The sequence below is a fragment of the Phaethon lepturus genome, unplaced genomic scaffold (genome assembly GCF_000687285.1).
Source record: "Phaethon lepturus isolate BGI_N335 unplaced genomic scaffold, ASM68728v1 scaffold4667, whole genome shotgun sequence".
NCBI lineage: Eukaryota > Metazoa > Chordata > Aves > Phaethontiformes > Phaethontidae > Phaethon > Phaethon lepturus.
In genome coordinates, this window is record NW_010551036.1 from 16,550 (window position 1) to 38,941 (window position 22,392).

At 39.8% G+C, this 22,392-nt stretch overlaps 1 protein-coding gene across 1 annotated transcript; it reads left to right on the forward strand.

The window, feature by feature from the left end:
- KEL (Kell blood group, metallo-endopeptidase) lies at positions 1-21,846 on the forward strand. The gene is made up of 18 exons (XM_010290729.1): positions 1-18; positions 4,912-5,053; positions 6,483-6,686; positions 7,240-7,364; positions 8,280-8,426; positions 9,576-9,638; positions 10,637-10,825; positions 11,227-11,372; positions 12,656-12,779; positions 13,264-13,374; positions 14,491-14,589; positions 15,126-15,203; positions 15,649-15,752; positions 16,693-16,803; positions 18,939-19,006; positions 19,247-19,404; positions 20,263-20,358; positions 21,670-21,846. Exons 1-18 carry the CDS (start codon positions 1-3, stop codon positions 21,844-21,846), a joined length of 2,160 nt encoding a protein of 719 aa, XP_010289031.1.
- The last annotated feature ends 546 nt before the right edge of the window (positions 21,847-22,392 follow it).

The following is a 22,392-nucleotide window of genomic DNA, read 5'->3' on the forward strand; positions in this document are numbered from 1 at the left end:
ATGAGGACTCTTCCAGAGGTAAGGAAATGGGTCTGCCTTGCAGTCTGCTGAGGTACCTTTGTTGCACCTCTCTCTTTTTCTTCCCCTGTCGCAGCTACAAAAAAACTGAATTTTTGACAATTTGTATTCAGAAGGGACAGAAGGGGCAGAAATACACATCTCAGAATTGATGCAGGAGGTGGTGTGAGGATTTAGGGGTTCTTGCCCTTTCTGTTAGTCATCATGACTAACAGAATGGCTAATGGCCATTCAGATCAGATCTGTTTGAAGCACTGACAAATAGCAGTAATATTATTATATAATAATAATAAAAAGTTATTACTATAACAACAACAACAATAATAATAATCTGATTATTTGCATCTTTTATTGTATCCATATTTTTTCAAGAAATTACGTAAAGAAAGTACTTCTCCAGAAACATGTAAAATTTTTCCCCATAAATAAATGTGGATAACAGTTTTCTGAATTTGACAATGACATGGTAAGTCTGATTGCTCCCCATGTAGTACAGTGTCCTTTTCCTGATCTGATGTCTTATATAAATAGCTAGTAAAGTTTTAACTGCATATTTACAGACAAATCACACTGAACTGAACTGTTAGCTCAGGGTTGCTAAAGTGTAAGTTTTGCTATATTGAGAGCTGTTCAGTGTTGCAGGAGCTGTGGGTGTAATGTAAGTGGTCACTTTATATTTATCTTGTCTGCATTTTTCTGACTGAAGGATTTGCTGAAATGTTTGGTTTGTATATCCATTCTGATGTGATATCTTTATCATTCTGTGTGATAAAGATCAGACAACAATCATAATTTTAAATAGTTATTGGCCATGGTTTTGCTTCAAACTTTTAGTAGTTTGCAGAATATAATTCAGCAAAATTTTGGTTTAGTTTCTCATGTTAGCAAATACTATATTTTGAATGCAGGCTACATTATTATTTCTCAAACACCATTTAATGTTCTCAATGTATGTGCTTAAGTGTTTTGCTGACAGAAGATAGATTTAAGAAAATATTCATGTTTTTGTGAGTATTGGGGCAATAGTCTGAAAACATGTCATCCACATGACTAATGTGATAAACACAATTTGGGTAACAGCCAAAGTCAGTAATTCATGAATAATCTACTGGCTGAAAAACAATACTCCTAAATTGTCTGGCAAATAGTTATGAAAAGTAACTCCAATTCTCCCTGCCTTTGATCTCTTTATTTTAATTTACTTTATTTTCATAAAAGTTAGATGCTTCTTTTTCTGCAACATCACTAAACACGGGGAGAATGCAGGGTGAGGAAGAATTAGGCAGAGGAACTTGAAGCTCCCTGCAGAATTCATGAATGGCTCACAAACAGAGAGGAGATGTTGAAGGAAAATCTAATTCTTTGATTGATTTAGTTGCATCAAACAGTTCTTGCTTTAGTGATAATGGTACCTGTTAAGATTCTGTTAGCCTAAGTCATGCTTGCATTTGAATTAGATGATTCATGTAGTACATAAATTCAAAATTATTCATTTTATAACTCAGGACAATTGGAAGTCAGCTTTTAGTGATTTTGACAGGCTTTTGATCTCACGGCTACAGTAAAGCCATTTAAATTTGAGCACTTGCACATTCTTGAAAGAAAAGCATGAACAAACTGAAACTGTACTGGAAATTGCATTAATCTTCAACTTCATGCAAATACTAATCATTCTTCTCACTTACGAGTAAGTGAGGTCCATATGGAAAAGCTCTGTCAGAGATTAAAGGCTCTACATTCTTTTCTACAAGCTTGTTCAGACTATTCACTTGTCTCTTTAAATGGATCATGCTGGATGAGGCAACCAAGTCTCAAAACATACCACAATAAAGTCCTTCTGCTTCCTGCAAACTATGTAGTATACCTGCGTCCTGTGCCCTTGAAGTTTTTATATCCCACCTCTAGTTCCATCTAATTAAATCCACACGTCCTTGATCAAGGATCACTGAATTAAGAAGAGCTCTGTATTTCAGAGTACCTGTATTCTGTGAACCACTTAGTCCATCTGTGGCATGAAAGTGAAATTCATACTAGATAAGAAATCTGTCAGGGATATTGCTCAGGTCAGTATCTTTATAAGAATATTGAAAGAGCAGGTATTTGTCTAGGTTTCTTTAAGCTGTTGTCATGAAAAATGTACAAGGGACAACTAAGTATGACTGCCCTCCTTTTTTTTCTCTGTTTATGTAGGTCCACAAAGTTCCCTCAAATTCAGCCCCAAGTAACAAAGACAAGATTAGAAAGACATTCCTTATGGAAGGTGAAGTGTTTGAAAAGCACTTTTTATCCTCATGGCTTACATAATACAGACCTTAATCCAATTTCTAAGTAGAGGTACACAACCAATTTCCACTCCCCTGTGGAATATTTTGGGGTATACTCTTCTCAGCCAGGTACTTCTATAGCTGTTTCACATTGGAGTCTTGAGGGGCAGAGGCTAGTTCTTTAACAGACTTTAAAAAAAAATCTATTATTTTATGCATTCTCCATTTCAAAAGGAACATAATGTGGAGGCCCAATATAGACCTATTCTTAATGAGAAGTTTGGTAGAAATTGCAGTGACAGTTTTGAAATACCAATTTCTTACTAGTATCTCCACAGCCATGCCAGTTAGTACTTGAAAGAGAGAAACAGATGTCTTCTGATAACATGAGACCAAAGAACTGCAAAATTATAAATATTCCATAGTAGGAACAGGCCAGATTTTCAATGTGAAAAACAGAAAGTCTATTGCAACAGAGAAGTCAGGAGCATTGTGAATGTAAATCATTCACTCTCTCTTAAATGGTGAGAGATGAGGGTTTGCAAGAAAATTTTCTTTCACGCACTTTCCTGCCATACTGTTAGGTCGTGACACTTATTCTCTACTTGAGAGGTAAAATCTAAAGTGTTTTACTACATGGGCATATGAAAGGAATTTGGATTTCCTCCTTTAGATTTCCTACAATGTACTTTGCCAGTGTGGTCATGTTCTGTATCTAGCACCTCTTAATTTAGGATTCACTTCTATGTACTTGTTCTCTCCTTTGTTATTCTGTATCCTGCCTAAAGGAATCAGGAGAATAGGATTTTAAAGGGATAAAAGCCATTAGGTATTTAACCCTTGTTAGCAGTTTCCATGAGTCAAGTAAGCTGACATATGCTTTTGAGAGGCTTCTATTAATGACTGAATAAAATGCATGTTTGAAAGATATGAAATGATGAGGTCTGTTTTTCTATTTCTTTCTGTGTTTTCTGTTCTGTTAATGCTTTTGTACAGGAGCTGTACATAGTATACCAAGAGTGGTGACAAATGCAGTTTAACTGCTGCATGTAAGGGAGCAGCAAAGGCAGACAAGGGAATACAATCTAGAGCCTGAGTCATGACGAGGCAGACAAGAAGTAATGACTTTTTACCAGCAAGAGCTGCCCCCCCACAGTATGGGTATGAGAGAGGCAAGACAGGTATGGTGACAACAGCTAGGGTCAACCAAGAGTGTAGATTACCAAGCAACTTCATTGGGAGGAGGCTGATCCAAGGTCAAACCTGCAGAATCAAGTCTGTAGGTTAAGGTCAGGATCCGGATCAATGGGGTACATGGCCAGCCATAGGAATGGCTGTTGCTACAGCATAGCTCAGATGCAGATCATGCATGAGAGCTGCAAAAAGCAGCTCCCAACTGAAGAAATGGGCACCTCCACTGAAGTTACTTTTAGCTTTTTCTCAGATAGGTCCAAGGCCTGTCAAAGTTGCTTGAACAACTTTCTTTTATCAGAGAACCAGGCTTGAGTACATGGAGATAAACTTGAGGCTGTGGGGATGGTAGAGGCCAGGCTCTGATGCTGGCATGGAAGACTCTCAAAAGTAGCACTTCCTTCAGCTTTCACACCTACAAGGTTTACTCCTTGCTTGCTATACTATTTCTTCTCTATCTCTCTTCCTCACAGGTTTTCAATTATTTTTTTTTCCTTCAGCTTCCTTTTTCTCACTGTTTATTCTTATTCAGTTATTCCACTTTTAATTTTTTAAGTTCTTTCCCTTTCCTTATATTACCACCATCCGTTTCCATGTCTGTTCTCTTGTAATCTGCTGTTCTCCAGTCTTATGTACATCGAAGTAGGTAGAAGCAGTGGGCACACATAGTAAGTGTCATTTTATCTAACTTTATCCAGATAGAGCTTAGGGGTATTTCCTAACATGGTCATCTAGCTTCCTTTGCAGTCAACAAAGAAAAAGACAAGTAACTCTGGAGGATGCTTCAGCTCATCCTAAGACAGATGTCTAACATAGGAGCTGTATGCATAAGGTGCCTAGCCTTCTCCACTGACTAAAAAGACACACCTAGGTTATGAACACAACTAAATTTAAGTGAGAGAAAACCTGTTTGTATATAAGATCTTCTCTTTGACTTACAGCTTACTGCAGTTTTCAGAACAGGGCAAATCTTTTTTCACACTTGAACTGAACTAGAGGGCTTAGGATGCAGGAGTTATTTCTTGAGGAGAGATCTAAAATTAGTGCTCAGGTTGCCAGACTGTAACAGAACAAAGAACCACCAGTCCTAGCCATCATATTATTAGCTTTGTGGGCTCAAAAAGACTTTGACATCTTCAGGAGGTATATTCAAGGTGATTCCATAAACCAGAAATAACTATGGAGGGACGGGCCTCATCATGGCAAGCTGGCTCTTTGATGCATAACACTGTGGCAACAGCTGTAGATGGAAAAGACAGGGAAATGAAGGAAGTGAGTCATCCCCTTGATGACTTGGATGACTTGATATTCTGGCACTAGTCCTGTGGGTGATTTTCTAGTAGATTAGGTGGAAGATGGAGTATATCACCAGCGATAACTTTAATATTAATTTTTCTTTCTTAATTTTTTTTTGTTTGTCTCATTTTCCTCTCTTCAGACCTGTGACCAGGAGCTGAGAATAGGAGCAAAGAAAGAACAATGCCTTCAGGGGAGAAGCCTACTTCTGTGTACACTTCTTCTCAGTACTCTCCTTGGCTTTACACTGCTTATCACCTACATCATGATGACTTGTGGTCTAGGTATAATAAGGAATATCCTTTTCCTTGCTTCCTCATCCACCCCATTTATAAAATTCCTTTCTCTCCTATCTGCCTCTATTGTGTATTAGGCTTAGCATGAATCAGACTTTCAGAATCTCAAAGAATCATAACACCATTTACCTTTGTAAAAAAGGTACATTGTTCTGCCTCTTCCTTGGGTCATGGTGGGGAGACATCCCCACACCTTTCCTCCTCCTCTGCCTGCCATATAACATGCCAGTTTTGAGGGAGTGCATCATTATATTGTCTTGCACCTCACCATTGTGTTGTGCTCTGTCTGTAATCACCTCCAGGAAACTGGACTGAATCTGAGATTTGAAGCTCCTTCTGCACCTTTCCATCTCTGACTTAGTAAGTCTAGTTCTAGTGTTGTAGCACAGACCAGTGCAGTCATAGCGTAGAAAGAAAAGTCATAGTCTCTTGCTAATGGGGGAGCTGTGAACGTAGACCAGAAATATTAATTTGCCTTTCAGATTTGCTAAACAACTATCTGCAGAATGGTCCATGTAAATATTTATGCATATAGAATGCTCAGTACTGAAGGTACATTTATATTGGTGGATACAGACATCCCTTGCTCCAAAATAAACATTACTAACTCTTCACTAGCATTTTTCTTTAGGCCCTGTTATGTGTTGGAGACCATTCCCTACAGAGACCAAGGGAAAACTGTTAGTTTAGATCTTGTCTATTTCCACTCTGTCTACCTCCTCCCATGTCAACTGTTGAAACCATAGTATGGAAAGTCTTACTTTGATTTACAAGTGGGTTATTTCAGTAAATAAATGATCTGATGTTGATACAAGAGACAACCAAAATGAGAACTCATACCCAGTGATTTGCAGCAGTTTAGATAAAGGGAGTTCTAGATGAAAGCAAGATGTGCTAGAAAGTCTTTGTCCTGTTTTAACAAATGTCATTACTGAGAAATGTTTCCGATACTTGAACATACCCCTCCATGTTTTAAACTTATCTCCTTACTTTCTCTGTGCTATGTCCTTCTTTTGCTTCATGTGCTGACACCATCAGTTGCTTCTTGTTTATCATTTGGCCAAATTTGGCTGACTCAGAGGAAATACACTGAGAAGGCAGAATAATCCAACCTGTGACTGCCTAGACAGTATGAAAAGAGGACACCACCTCTGGACTGATTACCTGTCCTTTATTTAAAGAATCTCCCTTATAAAGTGCAAGGGCAGTCTTCCTGTGAAGTGAAAGACAATACACTTTGTTCCATATTCAGCAAAAACTTACCAAGAATTCAACACCCTGCATACAAAGGAGTTTGTACCAAAAATAAATCTTTCAGGGCAAATGTCCCACAGATAACTCCTCATTTGTTTCATTTGGAGTTGTTCTCACTTTCCGCTGTTGCTGCTCAGTTCTCTCCTATTTACTTCCTGCCCAGGATCCTGTGATGCCGAGCTGGGTCTTACACTGTTGGCCAGACTACTGAATTCTAGGAATGACACTGTAGACCCCTGTGAGGATTTCTACAGATATGCCTGTGGCAGCTGGGAAGGCAAACACTCAAGCAGAACCACAGAAGAATCACTAAATGTATTTGATGCATTGTTGGAAGAAAACCAGTTGATCCTGAAAAGGCTTTTAGGTAGGGACAGGTGATTGGTGTGTTACCTTCAGCATCTTCCTCAGTCAGAGCTGAGAATACTAATAACTGAGAGCACAATCGTTCCTAACAGGGACTGAGTCCAATCTCTTCATTCTTCTATTATTACAGGAGCAGATTTATTCTTGAGCATGTCATATTGTAATAACTGCATTTTTAACATTTTAGTTCCCCTTGCCAAGTGTAACAGATGGAAGTCACACTTTAAAATTACGACAGCAACACAAACCATTTTTCTGTTGCCTTGTAAAAGTAGACCCTTTTTGCTGTGCTTGTCTGAATGTGCACTCTGGTCATGTGTGAACTGAAGCCTTCCTGTTTCCATGCAAAGAAACTCACGTATTTGGCCTCAGAAGGAGTCATGACACTAGAAGGTCTCTTGCATTGCATGACTGTGGGAAGTATGGATGTATTTATTAAATTGTTCTGGATCAAAGTGCAGTGTAATATTTTCCTACAACCTTTCTCTCCTCTAATACTGCCCCAATTTTTTTTCACCACTTTGTAGTTTTTAATCTATTTTTTTTTTCCTCAGAGAGCCCACAGTTTGGGGTAAGAGGCTCAGCTAAGGAGAAAGCAATTCAGTTCTATCGCTCCTGCATGAATATCCAACAGATAGAATCCCAAGGAACTCAACCATTGAAGGACCTCTTAAATCAGGTGAATGTGCTATTTCCTTTCCCTCCAGAAGATAATTCCTGCAGTGAAAAGGAAAGTTAGGGGCATATAGTCCTACATGATGGAATTTTGCTAGCATCTGGCTCATGGTTCACAGCACTTCTAAATGAAAAATCTAGCTTTAAATGCTGTTTCAAAATTTTATTTTCTGACATCAGGTACCTGAATTGTTCCTCATGACCTTACATATTACTTTAGGACTGTACAACAACTAAGACTGCAAAGAGGGATCACTTTTAATCTCAGAAGCTCATTTCAATATGATCAAACCTACAGATCAGGGAACAACTTGCAAAATGAGGGGAATTTTTGTGTCTAAGATCTGATGGCCGTCCATTTTCCAGGCTCCAAGGGAGCTTGTTTAAAGAGGAAAATGCTTCTCTTTCCATGCAGGAGACTCCTCTCAGTGCCAGGGAGGATTGTATATCTTCCTGCCAGCAACGGGCATTTGTGCCCTGTTTCCAAGGAGGATGCAGAACCTTCCAGCAGAAGGAAAAGTGACTGCAGGCCCATCTGTGAATTTGCTTGTCAGGGAGGTGGGATCTGTAATTCCTGATCCCTGGTTGTCCTTCTGGATGGCTTTAGAAAAATGATACCTCTTTCCTCTCTCCTCCTTCTCCTGCTTTTTGCCTGGACACCTTGTTCTGTTGATAATTATCATTCCTTTTCCCTGTGTCATTTTGCAGTTCGTTGCTTTGCTTAAGTGAAAGTGACAGGTTATTTTAAAGCCAACAGGGTATGTAGAGATCTTCATGAGTTTCCCCTGTTGCTATTTGCTTTGTTGCTTTTCAGTTGTCATAATGACTGAGCTCACAGGAGTGAAAAAAACATTTTGTAAATATGGATCAAATAAGTGTTTTGCTTACTTGCCATCATCCTGTCTCTCTCCCTCTCTAGGTTGGTGGGTGGAATATCACAGGTGTGGGGAAAGCAAAAGATTTTAATGAAACCCTTCAGACTCTGATGGGCAGATACAACACCTTTCCCTTTTTCAGAGTCCATGTGGGACCTAGTCCTTTTGACCTGAAGACCAATATTATTCAGGTGAGTGGCCTAAAGAAAGAAAATTATCAGGAAGCACTGGGGATAAAAAGTCAGTTATACAGCCCATAAGACCTAAGCTTGCTCAAGTTAAGCCTATGTTCTTCACTGAAGAAAGTTTTCCTAAATTTCAGCAAACTCCTTATTTTTATTACATAAAAAGCACTTATTTCTGGAAAATGAGCAGATGAGGAAGAATTGCTTACTTTCTCTCACCTCTTCTGCCTGACAGTATAGATTGTACTTCATCATGGAAGGGTCTGATTCTTCTTATGTTCCTGGGTATGACTAGTAAAATAATGGACTCTGAGTGCTAAGCGTCTAATACACATAGCGTACTATGAATTTTGCAGTTCATTGTTGTGGTTTAAACATGGTAGGCAGCTAAGTACCATACAGCGGCTCATTTGTTCACCTACCCAGTGGGATGGGGGAGAAAATCAGAAGGGTAAAGGTGAAAATTCATGGGCTGAGAAAATGACAGTGTAATAATTTAAAAAGAGGAAAAAAAAAAAACAGCTATGCAAAAAAACCTCAATTTCTCACTACCAACCAACCACTGCCCAGCCAGTTCTCAAGCACTGGCAGCCCTGGCCAACCTCCTTCACCCCCACTTTTGTTGCTGAATCATATTATTGTCATATGGCATGGAGTATCCCTTTGGTCAGTTGGGGTCAGCTGTCCCAGCTGTGTCCCCTCCCAACTTGTTGTGCACTCTCAGCTTACTCACTGGCAGGGCAGTGTGAGGAGCAGAAAAGGTCTTGACACTATGTAAGCAATGCTCAGCAATAACTAAAACATCCCTTTGTTATTGACACTATTTTCATGACAAATGCAAACCATAGCCCCATACAAGTTGCTGTGAAGAAATTTTACTCTATCCACCCCAGCCAAAACCAGTGCACCATATAGAAATATTTATCAGTGTGGTTTATGTTTGAGTATCAGCCACTGCAGATTTGTAATGAGCTTGTAAAAGATAATGTGATATATCCACATAAATAACGTAGCAAACATTTTACAAAAGTAAAAGTAATTTATTAACATTTCAAGTTCTGTGACAGAGAAATTAACAAGGCTTGTTGAGCATATCCTCGCATTTCCAGTGTTTCTGGAAATAGCGAGATATTTTTCCTTTACTCCTTTTTACAGATTGACCACCCTGAGTTTGAGATGCCACCTGAGAGTAAATTCAAAAAGAAAAATTATCTTGAGGTAACATATCAGAGGCTGAAGAAAGGTAAAAATAGCTGTTTGGTGTAGGGATGTCCCTGAATTGCCTCCTGGTTCAGAGTGGTCTGTTTCCATGGGTTACGGTCAGTGACCTCTGAAAATGTCTCCAGAAAGAGTTCTTTACAAAACTCTCTACTTTTCCAAAAAGACAGTTGCTAAAATGTAACCCATTTTTAGATGCCAGGTTTAAAACTTCTAGTGTAGCAACAGAATGTTACAGTTTTAATTTGTATTTGCTAATATGAACCTGAACTTCCTTCTGGGTTTCACATGAAGGACTGTTTAAAAAAAAATGTACTTGTCCAAAGTAAGGCTTTATAACTTAAAATCTGTGTATTGGGGGAGCGGTAGCATTTTTCAAGTTATTTTAAAATGTTTTAACCTAAGCTGGAGAAACAAGCTCTTTGTCCTTGGGAGTTATTACAACAAAATTAATTTAATTACAGCTCTGTTATTTTTCTGAACTTTATAAAAAGAGTTGATTTCAGTTTCTCAGTCTGACTCTTTCAGAAGAGTCCTCAAAAAAATAAGCTTGTCTACCCATCACAAGCATTCCTTTGATACCTCATGAACATAGAAGCAAGAAGGTGACATTTTCTCTCCATCAAAAATACTGTCTCATTTTATATCACTACATCTCTCCCCTTTGACTCCAGAGATGGCAGGCCTACATCTCTAAAATTATTTCAGTATTTAATGTAATTGTAAGCTGGGACAAAACCTTTTGGGAATCCAGTGTTCTTCACTGAGAGAGAAGCTATACTTGGCAAACTGTATTCCACATGAAGAATTACATAAGGATGTTGCAGGGAAGACAGTTTTAGGGATGGGGCTGCAGTGGTTTTAAAAGATTGAAGCTTATATGATCAAGAAGAATGGTTGGTTGGTTGGTTGGTTGGTTGGTTGGTTGGTTGGTTGGTTGGTTGGATGAATGAAGTGACTAATCTTCAGTCATATTTCTCCCATTGGTCATGTTGCAGGTCCTCCGTGTGTATCTTTCATATTTGAAGAAACTGGGAGGCCTACTTGGAGGGCCACAGGATGGTCCCCCAGATTCCTTTTCCCTTACCTTGTCCTTCATCTCTAACCTCCAGCGAGTTGTCACCCCACTGCAGGAGAGACAGCAGAGGGGGATGCTGTTCTTTCGCACTACAATTAGGGAGCTACAGGTATCTATCTGTGCCTTAGAACTTGAGCAACACAACTACATGTGACATTCCCATTCTGAAGATCCAGATCAAAAGTGTTATGAGACACCCTGTTCAGATGCCATTCCCTTGAACTTACACTTGGAGTCTGTTGAGCTTTAAATAATCTATTAATTTATCGTCTTTTATTGACAGCAGTTGGATTTTTCGGGCCCACAACTTGCTTCCCTCTCCAGTGCTAATTCAATTTTAAAAAGTCAATTGCCCTTTTCTACTATAAAAAATACCCACATCATAAAAACAGTTCAACTTGCTGAAAGTATCTCTTAACAGTATTAGAGAGATTGTCTCAGTTTATCTATTATTTCTTGTCAGTCAATTTAGATTCATAGTTCAGCATGTAAGCTTTGTTTTACTTCTAGGAAAAGGCACCTGCTATTGATTGGCTGTCATGTCTCCAGGCAGTCTTCCATCCTATGCCAATGAACCTCTCTCAGCCAATTGCAGTGCATGACATGGATTATTTAAGAGGCATGTCAGAGCTCATTGAAGAATGGCACAAGGAGAGGTAGGAGTCAATATCTATGGTTGTAGTTTTTCATGCCTCAAGAAATATTAACTTCCAATACCATAAATTAATGAGGTGTTAGAGGCTGCTGAATCCAGTAGCCTAACAATTACAAGGCTGCTGTGTGGTTCTATATCCACAGGTTTAGACAGTACTAAGGTTTAGCATATACTCCCAATAGGCTTGCACATGCGCGCAGCATATATATACCCACATATTTATACGTGTGTGTCACACAGATCAACAGATATGGAACACAGTGCCTTTACTGGCACCCACCCACCCACCTATAGCACTCATACAAACATGAACAGCTCAGGCAGCCTGATCTTATTCCTCCTCTCCAGCTGATCAGGACTGGTATATATTAGTGAAATATATATATGTACACACACAATATGGATCACTCCAATACCTGGTCTTAGATATTCACTCTGTCCAGAAGCTGGCCCCAGATCCCCTTGGTGTCCACAGCTGTTAGCACCTGGATATGAGAGCCCCTGAGTCTTGCAGCCCTGCTTTGGTTGCTGATACTCTGGTCTCTTCCTCTTACAAACATGCATATCAAGCAGGTGTCTCCAGTAGCTGGTCCAAACTTCTAGTTTCTCCAATAGCTGACTCTCAGACCCCTTCTCAATCCAGCAGCTAGCTTGAACCGAAGTCCCTCCAGCTTTCAACTCTGAGACTTCTTGTCCCTCCAGTATCCAGTCCCATTCCCCCACCCAGAGAGTAGAATATCATTTAAGAATAACATTTAATAAGATAGGACAGATTCTGATGACCACATACAGGGCTCACTCAGAAAGGCATCTTGGCAAGCCACAAGTTTACTCTCAACCATTGCCTCTTACCACCTTTTCTCTCCAGTTTTCCATGTGGTCCCCCCAATCCACCATGATCCTTCCCTTTCCTTGCCTCTAGTCCTTCCCATAAACATACCGTAAGTCCCACAGAATCCCACAGACCCCTCAAAATGTTCTAGAAGTTTCTCCCAGTCCTAAAAATGCTATTTCTCCTGCTTCCCATGAAGAATCCTGTGTCCCAGCAGGCAATTACCCCTTGAGTCTTCATGGTTTTCTGGCAGACAGTTTATTTGGTTGACTCATGTCAAATCATCCTCCTTTGATGGCCCCAGGCATAGCCCATTCAGAATACTTTGTTGTCATTGTTCAGGTTACTAGGGTTCCTCTGCCTCAAATTATTCCTCTGGCACTTGCCACGCCCCAGTCTTTATAGTGACCAGCCTTCAATCTTCAGTCTTTTAAAATGTCATTTTCCTACAGGGTCCTTCACATTTATATGATTGTTTGTCTGGTGGGGAATCTCTCCCCAGCCCTTGACAGTCGATTCCAAGATGCACGCCTGGAGCTATCTAAGATTCTTTATGGAAAATTGGGATCTAGAATGGTGAGTTAGCCTTTAACCATATTCTTCAACCTCCCCAGCAGCTGAACACCCTAGGGCACCTTCTGGATGGAATTTCTTAGACTTGGGGAGGAAAACTACTCTCACTTGGCCATGAAATGCTTCTTTTTTCTTAAAGAAATGTGGCAGTAGACATGGCACACAAAACTTCAGAGAGCTAAGTGCACTGTATCATGGAGTAGGGAACAACAGATAGATGGTCACCTTTCTTCTATGTATTTGTCTCAGCTAGCATATGGATCTTCATCTTGTGTGAAAGTAAGTGGAATAAATCATAAGGAAATCAATGTTTTACTTAATGAAAGTTTTCTGAGGTAGCTTAAATGGAACTATATTACTTATCATGCACTGCTGTCATTTATAGATAGCAGCATGTATGCTGCTGACTGTATGTTTACATAGCTTTTTACTGACTTCCTATCTTTGTCCTCACTCTCATGTGTGTCTATTTCTTTCTCTCTTACAGATTCCAGCTGAGCGCTGGAAGAAGTGCTTGACTGATACCAGCTCTTTCTTTGAGCCAGTTCTAGGGAAGATGATTGTGCAAGAAATTTTCCCTCAACAGACCAAGAAACTTGTAGGTATTCGTCCTCTTAACCCCCAAGCAGAGTTCAGCTTCATCTCTTTCTTTTTTTGACATGCTATCTTAAAACTACGTCAAGGCAGCAAAATCATGTGTAGGTCTTATACCTTTTTACATATTCCTGTACTTACGTACTTCCCCTCCTTTTCAGGGAATGAAAGATGTCAGAACGCAACATTACTGTCATTGCTAGAATAATCAGTGCTAAAATGCCAGTTATCTTTTTATCAACTGTTATCAAAGTCATGTGTGCAGCACCAATACCTGTTACAGCCCTATTGCATGCAATCTCAGTGTACTTCCTGGAATGACAGTTATTATTAACATTATACATCACCAACCTGACATATTTAAATAAGATTTTCAATTGCAAAGCCATTAAACCATCATATGACCAGTTGTACAGAAACAAATCAATGTCAAAACATTCTGAGTGGGTCCACAGTAAAAGGAACACCTGCCTGCAGTAGAGAAAAGATTTCTTTTTTTTCTTTGATGATCAGAGTTCCTTTTTCTTTTGAGGGAAGTTCATGTAGGCACCAACGTTTTATAAAGAGTTTGCAGCATATAAAGTGACAAGAGTAAATAACTCCAAGAAAAGTGGGTTTTCATTTCATAGCATTGTTGTCACTATTCAGGTTACTAGGGCACACTACTTCGTGTAGTGAAGCAGAAAGCTGGATGCACAAAACATCATTTTGTGAAGGAGAGACTCAGATCACCATAACTTTGGAAAGGGAGACACCAGCATGAAATACTTGTGGATACTGAATTTTCATTTCACTCAAGAATGGGGCAATCATTAGACTCATTCCTATCCCAACAGGGATTTAATGCAAAAGAATTATGTTTCCCTCTTAGTTACCATGGGAGGCAAGATGAAAAGATGGGGGGACGACCCTCTTAGTTAACATAGGAGGCAAGATGAAAAGGTGTGTGGGGGGAGAATTGTGAGCCCTGTGGGGAACCATTGTATGCCAAATAACTCTTTTATCACAAGAAGACAAATTTTTGCCCAGTTATTCTGTGGTTGAATTGCTGGAAGATGGTAGCTAAAGTTGAACAATGTTTTTCTGCAGTTTTGACTGTGCATTCTTTTCTCCATGGCAGGCTGAGCAGATATTCTCTGAGATCCAAGATGCCCTTTATGGCCAACTGGATCAGTTGGAGTGGATGGATGAACAGACTCGCCAAGAGGCTAAAGCCTTGGTGCGTGCAGAAGGCGGAAGTTACTGAGGCCTTCATTTCCCTGAAGCCTTTGGAGAAGGAATGGAAGGGGCCTGCACCTTCACATATTCCTACCTGCTTCTACAGGCACAAAATCTTAACTAGATATCTTATACACACTGAAAATTGTAGGTGGTTTTGTAAGTGCCATCACGCACATGTGATCATCCATTGATGTGTAGGTATACAGAGGATCAGTGTTTGTTTGACCATGGATGCTCTGAATTAATTGTATTGACGTACAATTCCATTTTATATGCCTAGAGAGGTTATAAAGCTGAATGCCAGAAAACAATGCTCTAAAGAAAAAGTGGAACATTAGACCTCAGGTCATTGAGTTAAGAACGCATGGTAGCAAGAGAAGATCTCTTGCTGAAACAGAGTAGCTGTCATTTTGAAGGGCTGATTCACAGATTATATTTAGGTTGTTTAGAGATAGGGTTTAAAAAGGACTTCTAGAATGTAAAGCGACCTATTGGTCATGTTTCTTTCTGTTCATTTGTTTATTATGAATTTAGGTTTCCAAACTACAAGTGGAGATTGGCTATCCAGCTCACATACTCCAGACTGCCAAAATGAACCTGGAATACCAGAATGTGAGCTATATAATGTAAACATACCTGCCTCATTATTGGCAGTTTACCTGTACCAACTGCTATCTTTTCTGCAGCTAAAAGAGGCCATGACCTCTGGAGTAATGCACATTTCCTGCTGTTCATTTTCTGAGAACATATGGGCCCAGAGAGCCTTTATCTGTTGCTTCTATGTTGTTGCCTATGCTGTCTCCTGTTTAGAGTGGCTGGCCTGATAGAGATTGGTTGTGACCTGCTTGTATGTTCTGTTTGGCTTGCAGATAACATTCCTGTCATATCTTAAGTTGAAGGTCTTCAGAACTGGGAGAGAAAAAAACCACAAGTATTCCATTGGTTTGTCTTTTGATGAACCCTTTTTTGACCTGTGGGACTTTCCTGTTTCTCATACTGTCCAATTCATTCCTTGCTTATGCCCTGTGACAGTGACATTACCTGTCTCTTCCCTCAGTTGGAGATAAAGGAAGACACTTTTTTGCTCAATGTGGTGGCTTGCTTGAAAGTACTGAGGGAAAATTCCTACTTGAAACTCCTTCAGCATCACTCACAAGATAAGTAAGTGTCAGATACTGATCTGAAAAATATAACAAAATCACATACTTGTGGACTAACGGAGGTTGGAAGGGACCCGTGGAGATCACCTAGTCCAACCCTCCCGCTCAAAGCAGAATCAGCTAGAGCAGGTCACTCAGGACTGTGTCCAATTGTATGTCTATATCTCTCTTTCACTGGGGGAGGGCAGGCGGGGAAGGATGGGAGAACTGGACACAATACTTCCAGCTGTGTTTTCTCCAATTCTGAATAGAGGAGCATAGTCACCTCTCTTGGCCTGCTGGTAACACTTCTAATGCAAGACAAGATGCTGTTATCCTTCCTTGCTGCAAGTCTGCATTGCTGCATCCTGCTTAAAAAAGCCTTGAATGTGGCAGCCTATGTTGTATTCAGCCTGAGCTTATGCTACCAAAAACCCCCACTATTGTGGAAGGAGCCCCAGACCCCTGAAGAAAGAATCGTTTTTGTCCATAAACCCTTGAGTAAGGGGGATAGCTGGTTCTCTTGGACTTAGCAGCAAGGCAAACAGCAAAGCACTATGATGACATGAATGCTGTCAGGTTCACCTCAAAAGCAGGTTGTAGGATGCTTCAGAAGACAAGTAGTGTTAACAGGAATACTTGGGACCTTACACCACCTGAAGAGTATTCTGTGCAGAACTTCACAGGAGGTTACTAATCCTGACTTACTTGACAGGAAAGTTGTGAGGGTGAATCACTTAATGTGTATGAAAGCTAAGCTACTAGCTCTGCCCATCTGTAAAGAAGTGAAGGTTTATTTCAAACACCTTTAACTAACTCTAGATAATGTGAATTTCATAATTTGCTGCTGCTGTATGAACAGTTGTACTGAGCACACCATTTTTGCAGCCCAGTGGAGGAAAGGAGCAAGGTATGAGATAAGGAGTTAATACATTCTCTCATTTCTCTTTTTCTGCTTCTAGCTGGCATGTGTCCCCCTGGGCTGTGCATTCATACTACTCAATAAGACACCACATGGTGGTATTTCCTGCTGGAATGTTCCGCAGCCCTTTTTTCCATGTGGAGTTTCCCAGGTATGGAGGGGGTGCAAAGGTGGAAGCTGAATGTAGTCCCCTGACTGCTCCATATGTCCAGGAAGAATCTTAACGGGTCTGTCTTTAATCTCTCTTTCTCCCTGCATCCGAGAAAGACAAAGTAAAGGCGGGGGGTGGGGCGAATAGCTTTTTCTAAAGCCAGATGGATACTGCCTTAGGAATTCTGAAAGAGTGTGATCATTGACTCTGCTGGAGAAGAATCAGAATCTAGGTGAAACTCAGCTAAGCCAAATATATTACTCCAAAGCAGAGAGGCAGATGTCTTATGTAGGTTAATTGCAAAGAAGACCTTTCACCTTTGCCTCTCATTTTCTACATTCCAAGAATTCCTGAAATCTAATCCATAGAAAGCTAACCAGAAAAAACAGGAGTTTCACAGAGCAACTCCTTTCAGAAGTCTTTTTTCAAATGGATCAAACACAGTTCTTCTCTTCCTTTTTTTAAAGAAACCTTCTTTAATAAGCAAATACATTTTTAATTCTGTGTCTTCCCCTACAACAATGACAATTCTGTAGAAGTTGTGTTCTTTCATCATGTGGAACAGATCTGTTAAGCAATATTATTCTGATATTAAAAACACTTAAAACAGTTGACTGTAAAAATATTATTTTATGTCCTTTTTTTGCATGATAATGGATAGATACTTCTCCTAATCCTATTTTACTGAAAGACAAGCTCACACAGTGACAAGAGGCTGAAGTTTGAAAAAAACATGTCTCAGTTAAAAGTAATTATTTTCTCCATGGTGATCTTCTACCACTAGTTGTATGACATCTTCTAGTGCTTGCACTATTTAATGAATTCATTATAGTATGGAAAACAGGACACCTCAAAAGAACAACAGAAAAAAATTTTTTTTCTAGTGGTATGAGCTGTCACTTACCATGTTCTTCCTCTCTGAAAAAGTGTCTACAATTTCTTATTCCTCTTGTATTCAGTGTTAGTAAAATACATTTTTCTTCCTGTCATCCCTGTTGAGCAGACTGATAAGTCAAACTTGATCAGATTTTGGCGAGTTGGCACAATAGCATTTTCTCAGACAATGCTCTTAAAGTTTAATCTTTACTGCACAAACACGAATTCATATGAACATGAGGATAATTTTTAAAATAAGAAGTCAGCAAAGCAGTACAATTGTTACAGAATCATAGGATAGTTTCGGTTAGAAGGGACCTTTAAAGATATCTAGTCCAACTGCCCTGCCATGAGCAAGGACATCTTCAACTAGATCAGCTTGATCAAAGTCTCACCCAACCTGACCTTGACCACTTCCAATGATGACGCATGCACAACTTTTCTGAGCAAGTTACAAGTTACCAGCTACAGAGCTTCTGAAAAACCAATTATAAGAGAAGATGGATTGTTCTGTTCTTGTCACTTACTACTGAGTTCCCAGTGATGTAATAATGATCAACTACAGTAATTTCATGCTTCAGCAGTGTTAATCAGTGCATGTAAAGAAAGAATGAGCCCATCATTTCAATTATGGAAATGGATTTTGACTGTACTCTTACTTTGTGACTCTTTGTAAACTCATTGCATAGAATCATAGAAATTCTGATTGGAGAGAACTGCTAGAGGTCTCTAGTACAACCTCTTGCTTGTAGCAAGGTCACCAATGCTAGACCAGAGTAATTGTAGTCAAACCTTCATGGTTTTGATTTGCCTTGCCAGTTTTATGTATCATTTTTCACTAGACAACTGTTGCAAGATTGCTTCTCCAACCATCCTGCTTTTGTATGATTACCACTGCAGTTACTGTTTGTGCAGCAGTTCAGCCAGTAGTGGGTAAATAAGGACACATCTCAACAACAACACATGTCATTAGAGTTAATAAAGGCAGAAACCTCATTCACAAACTCTTCATTATTATGATGGCTTATTAGCTGCGAATACTTCAATGCAAGCCCATAGTAAAATTTTAAGCATAGGTAAAGTAATTTACACCTGTATTTGCATTTTTTACAGTGTATCACATCTGACAGACAATAAATAGGAAGTGCTTCTATGTGCTCTGAGTAGAATGCTCCTGTGTAGCCCACAGTGGCTATAAAGAATGTTCACCTGCCCTCTTTTCTCTTTTCAAAAGCATACTTTTCATGTTTATTTTTCAGTGCTGTGAACTTTGGAGCCATTGGGGTCTTCATGGCACATGAACTTCTTCACACATTCTATGGTTATGGTGAGTACCAGCTGTGGTGTCTTTATTTACTCTTCTAGGTCCCCAACTGGTACTTTCCCTCAGGGAATCTTAAATCCTGGTCCCTACATCAATGTATACATATATTCTTAAGGTAGATGAAGATAAGAAAAACCTATTCCAAGCCATGCTGACTACTAAGAAGACTCGGTGATTAATGTGAGGAATATAGGTGAATGCCAGAAATACCTTTACTTTCTAGGATTTTTTTTTTCCCCACAGTGCTTCCTGGGGGCTGTCCGACATGCAACAGGAGTGCACTACAGAAATCTATAGACTGCTTGGTTGAACAATATGAAAGCTATGGCTTTAAGGTCAATGGTACTTCTACACTGTTGGAGAATACAGCTGACACTGGAGGGCTCGCCATTGCTTACCAGGTATTGTAGTCTACTTACTTCTCTAATCTAATGGTCTCACCACACAACTCAACCGCCATGTCACAAGATTGTTCTGCTGCATCCCTCTCATACATACAGCTCCAGTTCCAGATTTCTTGCATGCCTGTGCCAGTGCAGCATGTGCCCTGTATGTCCTCTGCTATTCCAGACACAGGTTCCTCACAAAGCTTTGCTCATAACCTCACTATTTCCATGTAAGACCATTTCTCCCCTTCACCAATTCCAAGGTGGGCCTTTCTTTACTTCCCCATTTATGTCATGCATAAAAAGCATGTTATTATTTGTGTGTTTATGTTATACCTGAGGAACTAAGCTGAGACATGCACCAGAATTCTGTGTGATGGTAAAATGGCTCCATAATGATGTTTTCAGCAATATTTTAGTCTAGAGAGAATTTTTTATTTCCTCATGCAGTAGTTCAGCAGTTTAATTACTGAGTGCAGAGTGCTCTGAGATCTCTAGGTCTCAGATGGTACTTGTTACAGTCTTGCGTGAAAAATGTTGGGAGGTAGAAATTCTTTTGATTTTTATTCAAATATCTGTGACTTTCTTTGAAAGTATTTTTTGTTCTTTCACAGTGCAGTTACCACATCTTCTCTTATGACAATGTGTGTGTTAGTGTCTGAAATGGGAAGCAAAGGAGTTATGTTGTTATTCTCCCATCTTAGAGTTATTAGGGAAATGGCCAGCAGCAGAGAGACTCAGAGTGAGGGCAGAGACATACAAACTTGCCAATTTATTAAATATGTTAGATTGATGCATTTCATTGACAGAAGACATGGTTTGGAGTCACTGTCTAAAGGGGGATTTATTATTATTGATTTTCTCTCTCCACAGGCCTATAAGAATTGGCTGAAAAAGCACAAAGAAGAGAAGGATTTACCTAAGATTGGACTTTCACATGACCAGCTTTTCTACCTCAGTTTTGCTCATGTAATTAATTCTAGGCTAGTCATGCGTCTCACTCTCCATTGTCTTCCACGTTATTACAGTTTGTCTTTCTCAATATTCAATCACTTTTCCCCCTCTTCACAGAACTGGGAATTACTGATGTTCTTGGGAGACCCGGAATCTTATTTAGAAAGCTAAAATTCACATATAGGGCTCCTAATCTGTTACAGATCTCAAAGCTAACAAAAGGCCTATCTACAAATACATCTTTTACAAAGTTCTGAAATGTACCAAAATTAAATTGTAGCAGACAAGTTGTGCTAGGGAAAGCATGCTTTGTTGCCAGCTTCTGAGTACAAAAGTACAAAAAATCACTCTTGTGAGCAACCTTACACACGGAAAGTGGACTTTTACTGGAAAGGACGCATATCTCTCCATCCCTTCCTTCATACATCTCTCTGTCATGGTGAATAATGAGATGTCATGTCATTCTGAGTGACTGATAATGAAAAAAGGGTTTAGAATGTTATTTGGAGATAAAGAACTAGAAGTACATGCACACATAGTTCAAGATTTCAATGGGAACCTGATTTAAGGATTTGTACAAAGTTGTGTAGGTATGCATAGTTGTGCAGTTGAATGTCTCATGATAGATCATCGGATTTTCTTCTCAGAAAGGTCACGCTGTTATAAGTCACTCCAATGGTGCAAAAGGAAAAGTTTTGTGCATGTATTGACAGGTCAGAGCAGTGTGTAGAAAAACAGTTCTGAAATCACAAATTATTGGGTCTTGGAAGCAAGATTTGCATTTCAGAGGCTATCTGGCAGCTAACTGCATCACTCGTCAATGAATAAAGACTGAAATCACAGGAGTGAGGACTTGGATTGCCAGTTCAACACCAGTAAAGTCACATAAGCTTCCCCCCAATTCTCTCGAGTAGTAACGGGATGTTGTGTAAGTGCTCTCCTTTCTTGATGAGCACTCATTTCTTTTGCTTAAGAAGTTGAATCTAGATACTGAGACTACATCCATACCATTATTTTAGATAGAGTCTGAGGCTGCATGAGCCTAAACTCCAAAGTGGTCTAAATTCCTTGTGTTCTGGACTATGCAATATTGAAAAAGAGACAATGGTTTGTCAGATAGGGAAATTGGGACAGAGACATTTAGGGAAAGGGAAGACAGTCAAAAATTGTGGTGGTAAAGATCTGAGCATTGATGGCACCCATCTAAATGTGTTTTCTTGTTTACTCCAGCAGCCTCAGTCATGTGTGCAGTGGCATGAGGAGCCTTAAGTCTGGTTCACATGAGAACTTTCAGCCAAAGTGACTTTTCTGTTTTGCTTCCTTTAGGCAATGTGTGGACACCAGGGTCCTGAGAAACTACAGTCTTCCCTGAACACAGATCCACACAGTCCCTTGCCACTTCGTGTTTGTGGGCCTGTCAGCAATAGCCAGGACTTTGCCAAGCACTTTCACTGCTCCAGGGGATCCCCAATGAACCCAAAGAACAAATGCCACATCTGGTAATCTGCATGGAAAAGGAGGAAGAGAGATAAGACCTCAGGGAAAGGAAGGCCTCACCCATGAAAGTTTGACTGTCTTCTCAGGGCTTCTAGGATGACATGATGCTGTTATTCACTCCTCTACCTTCCTTTTCTTGTTATCCTTTCCTCAGCAGTTGATTCTTAAACTGAGCTCATAAGGAAAGAGGGTCTCCTCCTACTCTTCTCAGCACTCTGTCCCAGATGCAACAACTCTGGAGTTTAGCAAGTCTCAAGTTAGCAAGATGACTAACCAGTCTCTAGTAGGCAACAAGTTCTGAGGAGTTGTAAACAGAAGGACTGTTACCTTATTAGTCTCTCTGTTCAGTGCATTTCCCTGTCTACCCTCCAGCAGCCTCACAGCCATGTTGAATGGACAGGGCAATAAGCTGGAGCTCTAAGACTTGTTCGTATGAGATTGGCTGTTAGGGAAATCCTATAGGTTACTATGCAAACCACACATGTAAGTTACCAGAGACTGAAGAATCCTTTTCTTCTGCCAATAAATGGAAATAGGTAGTAGGAAAGACTC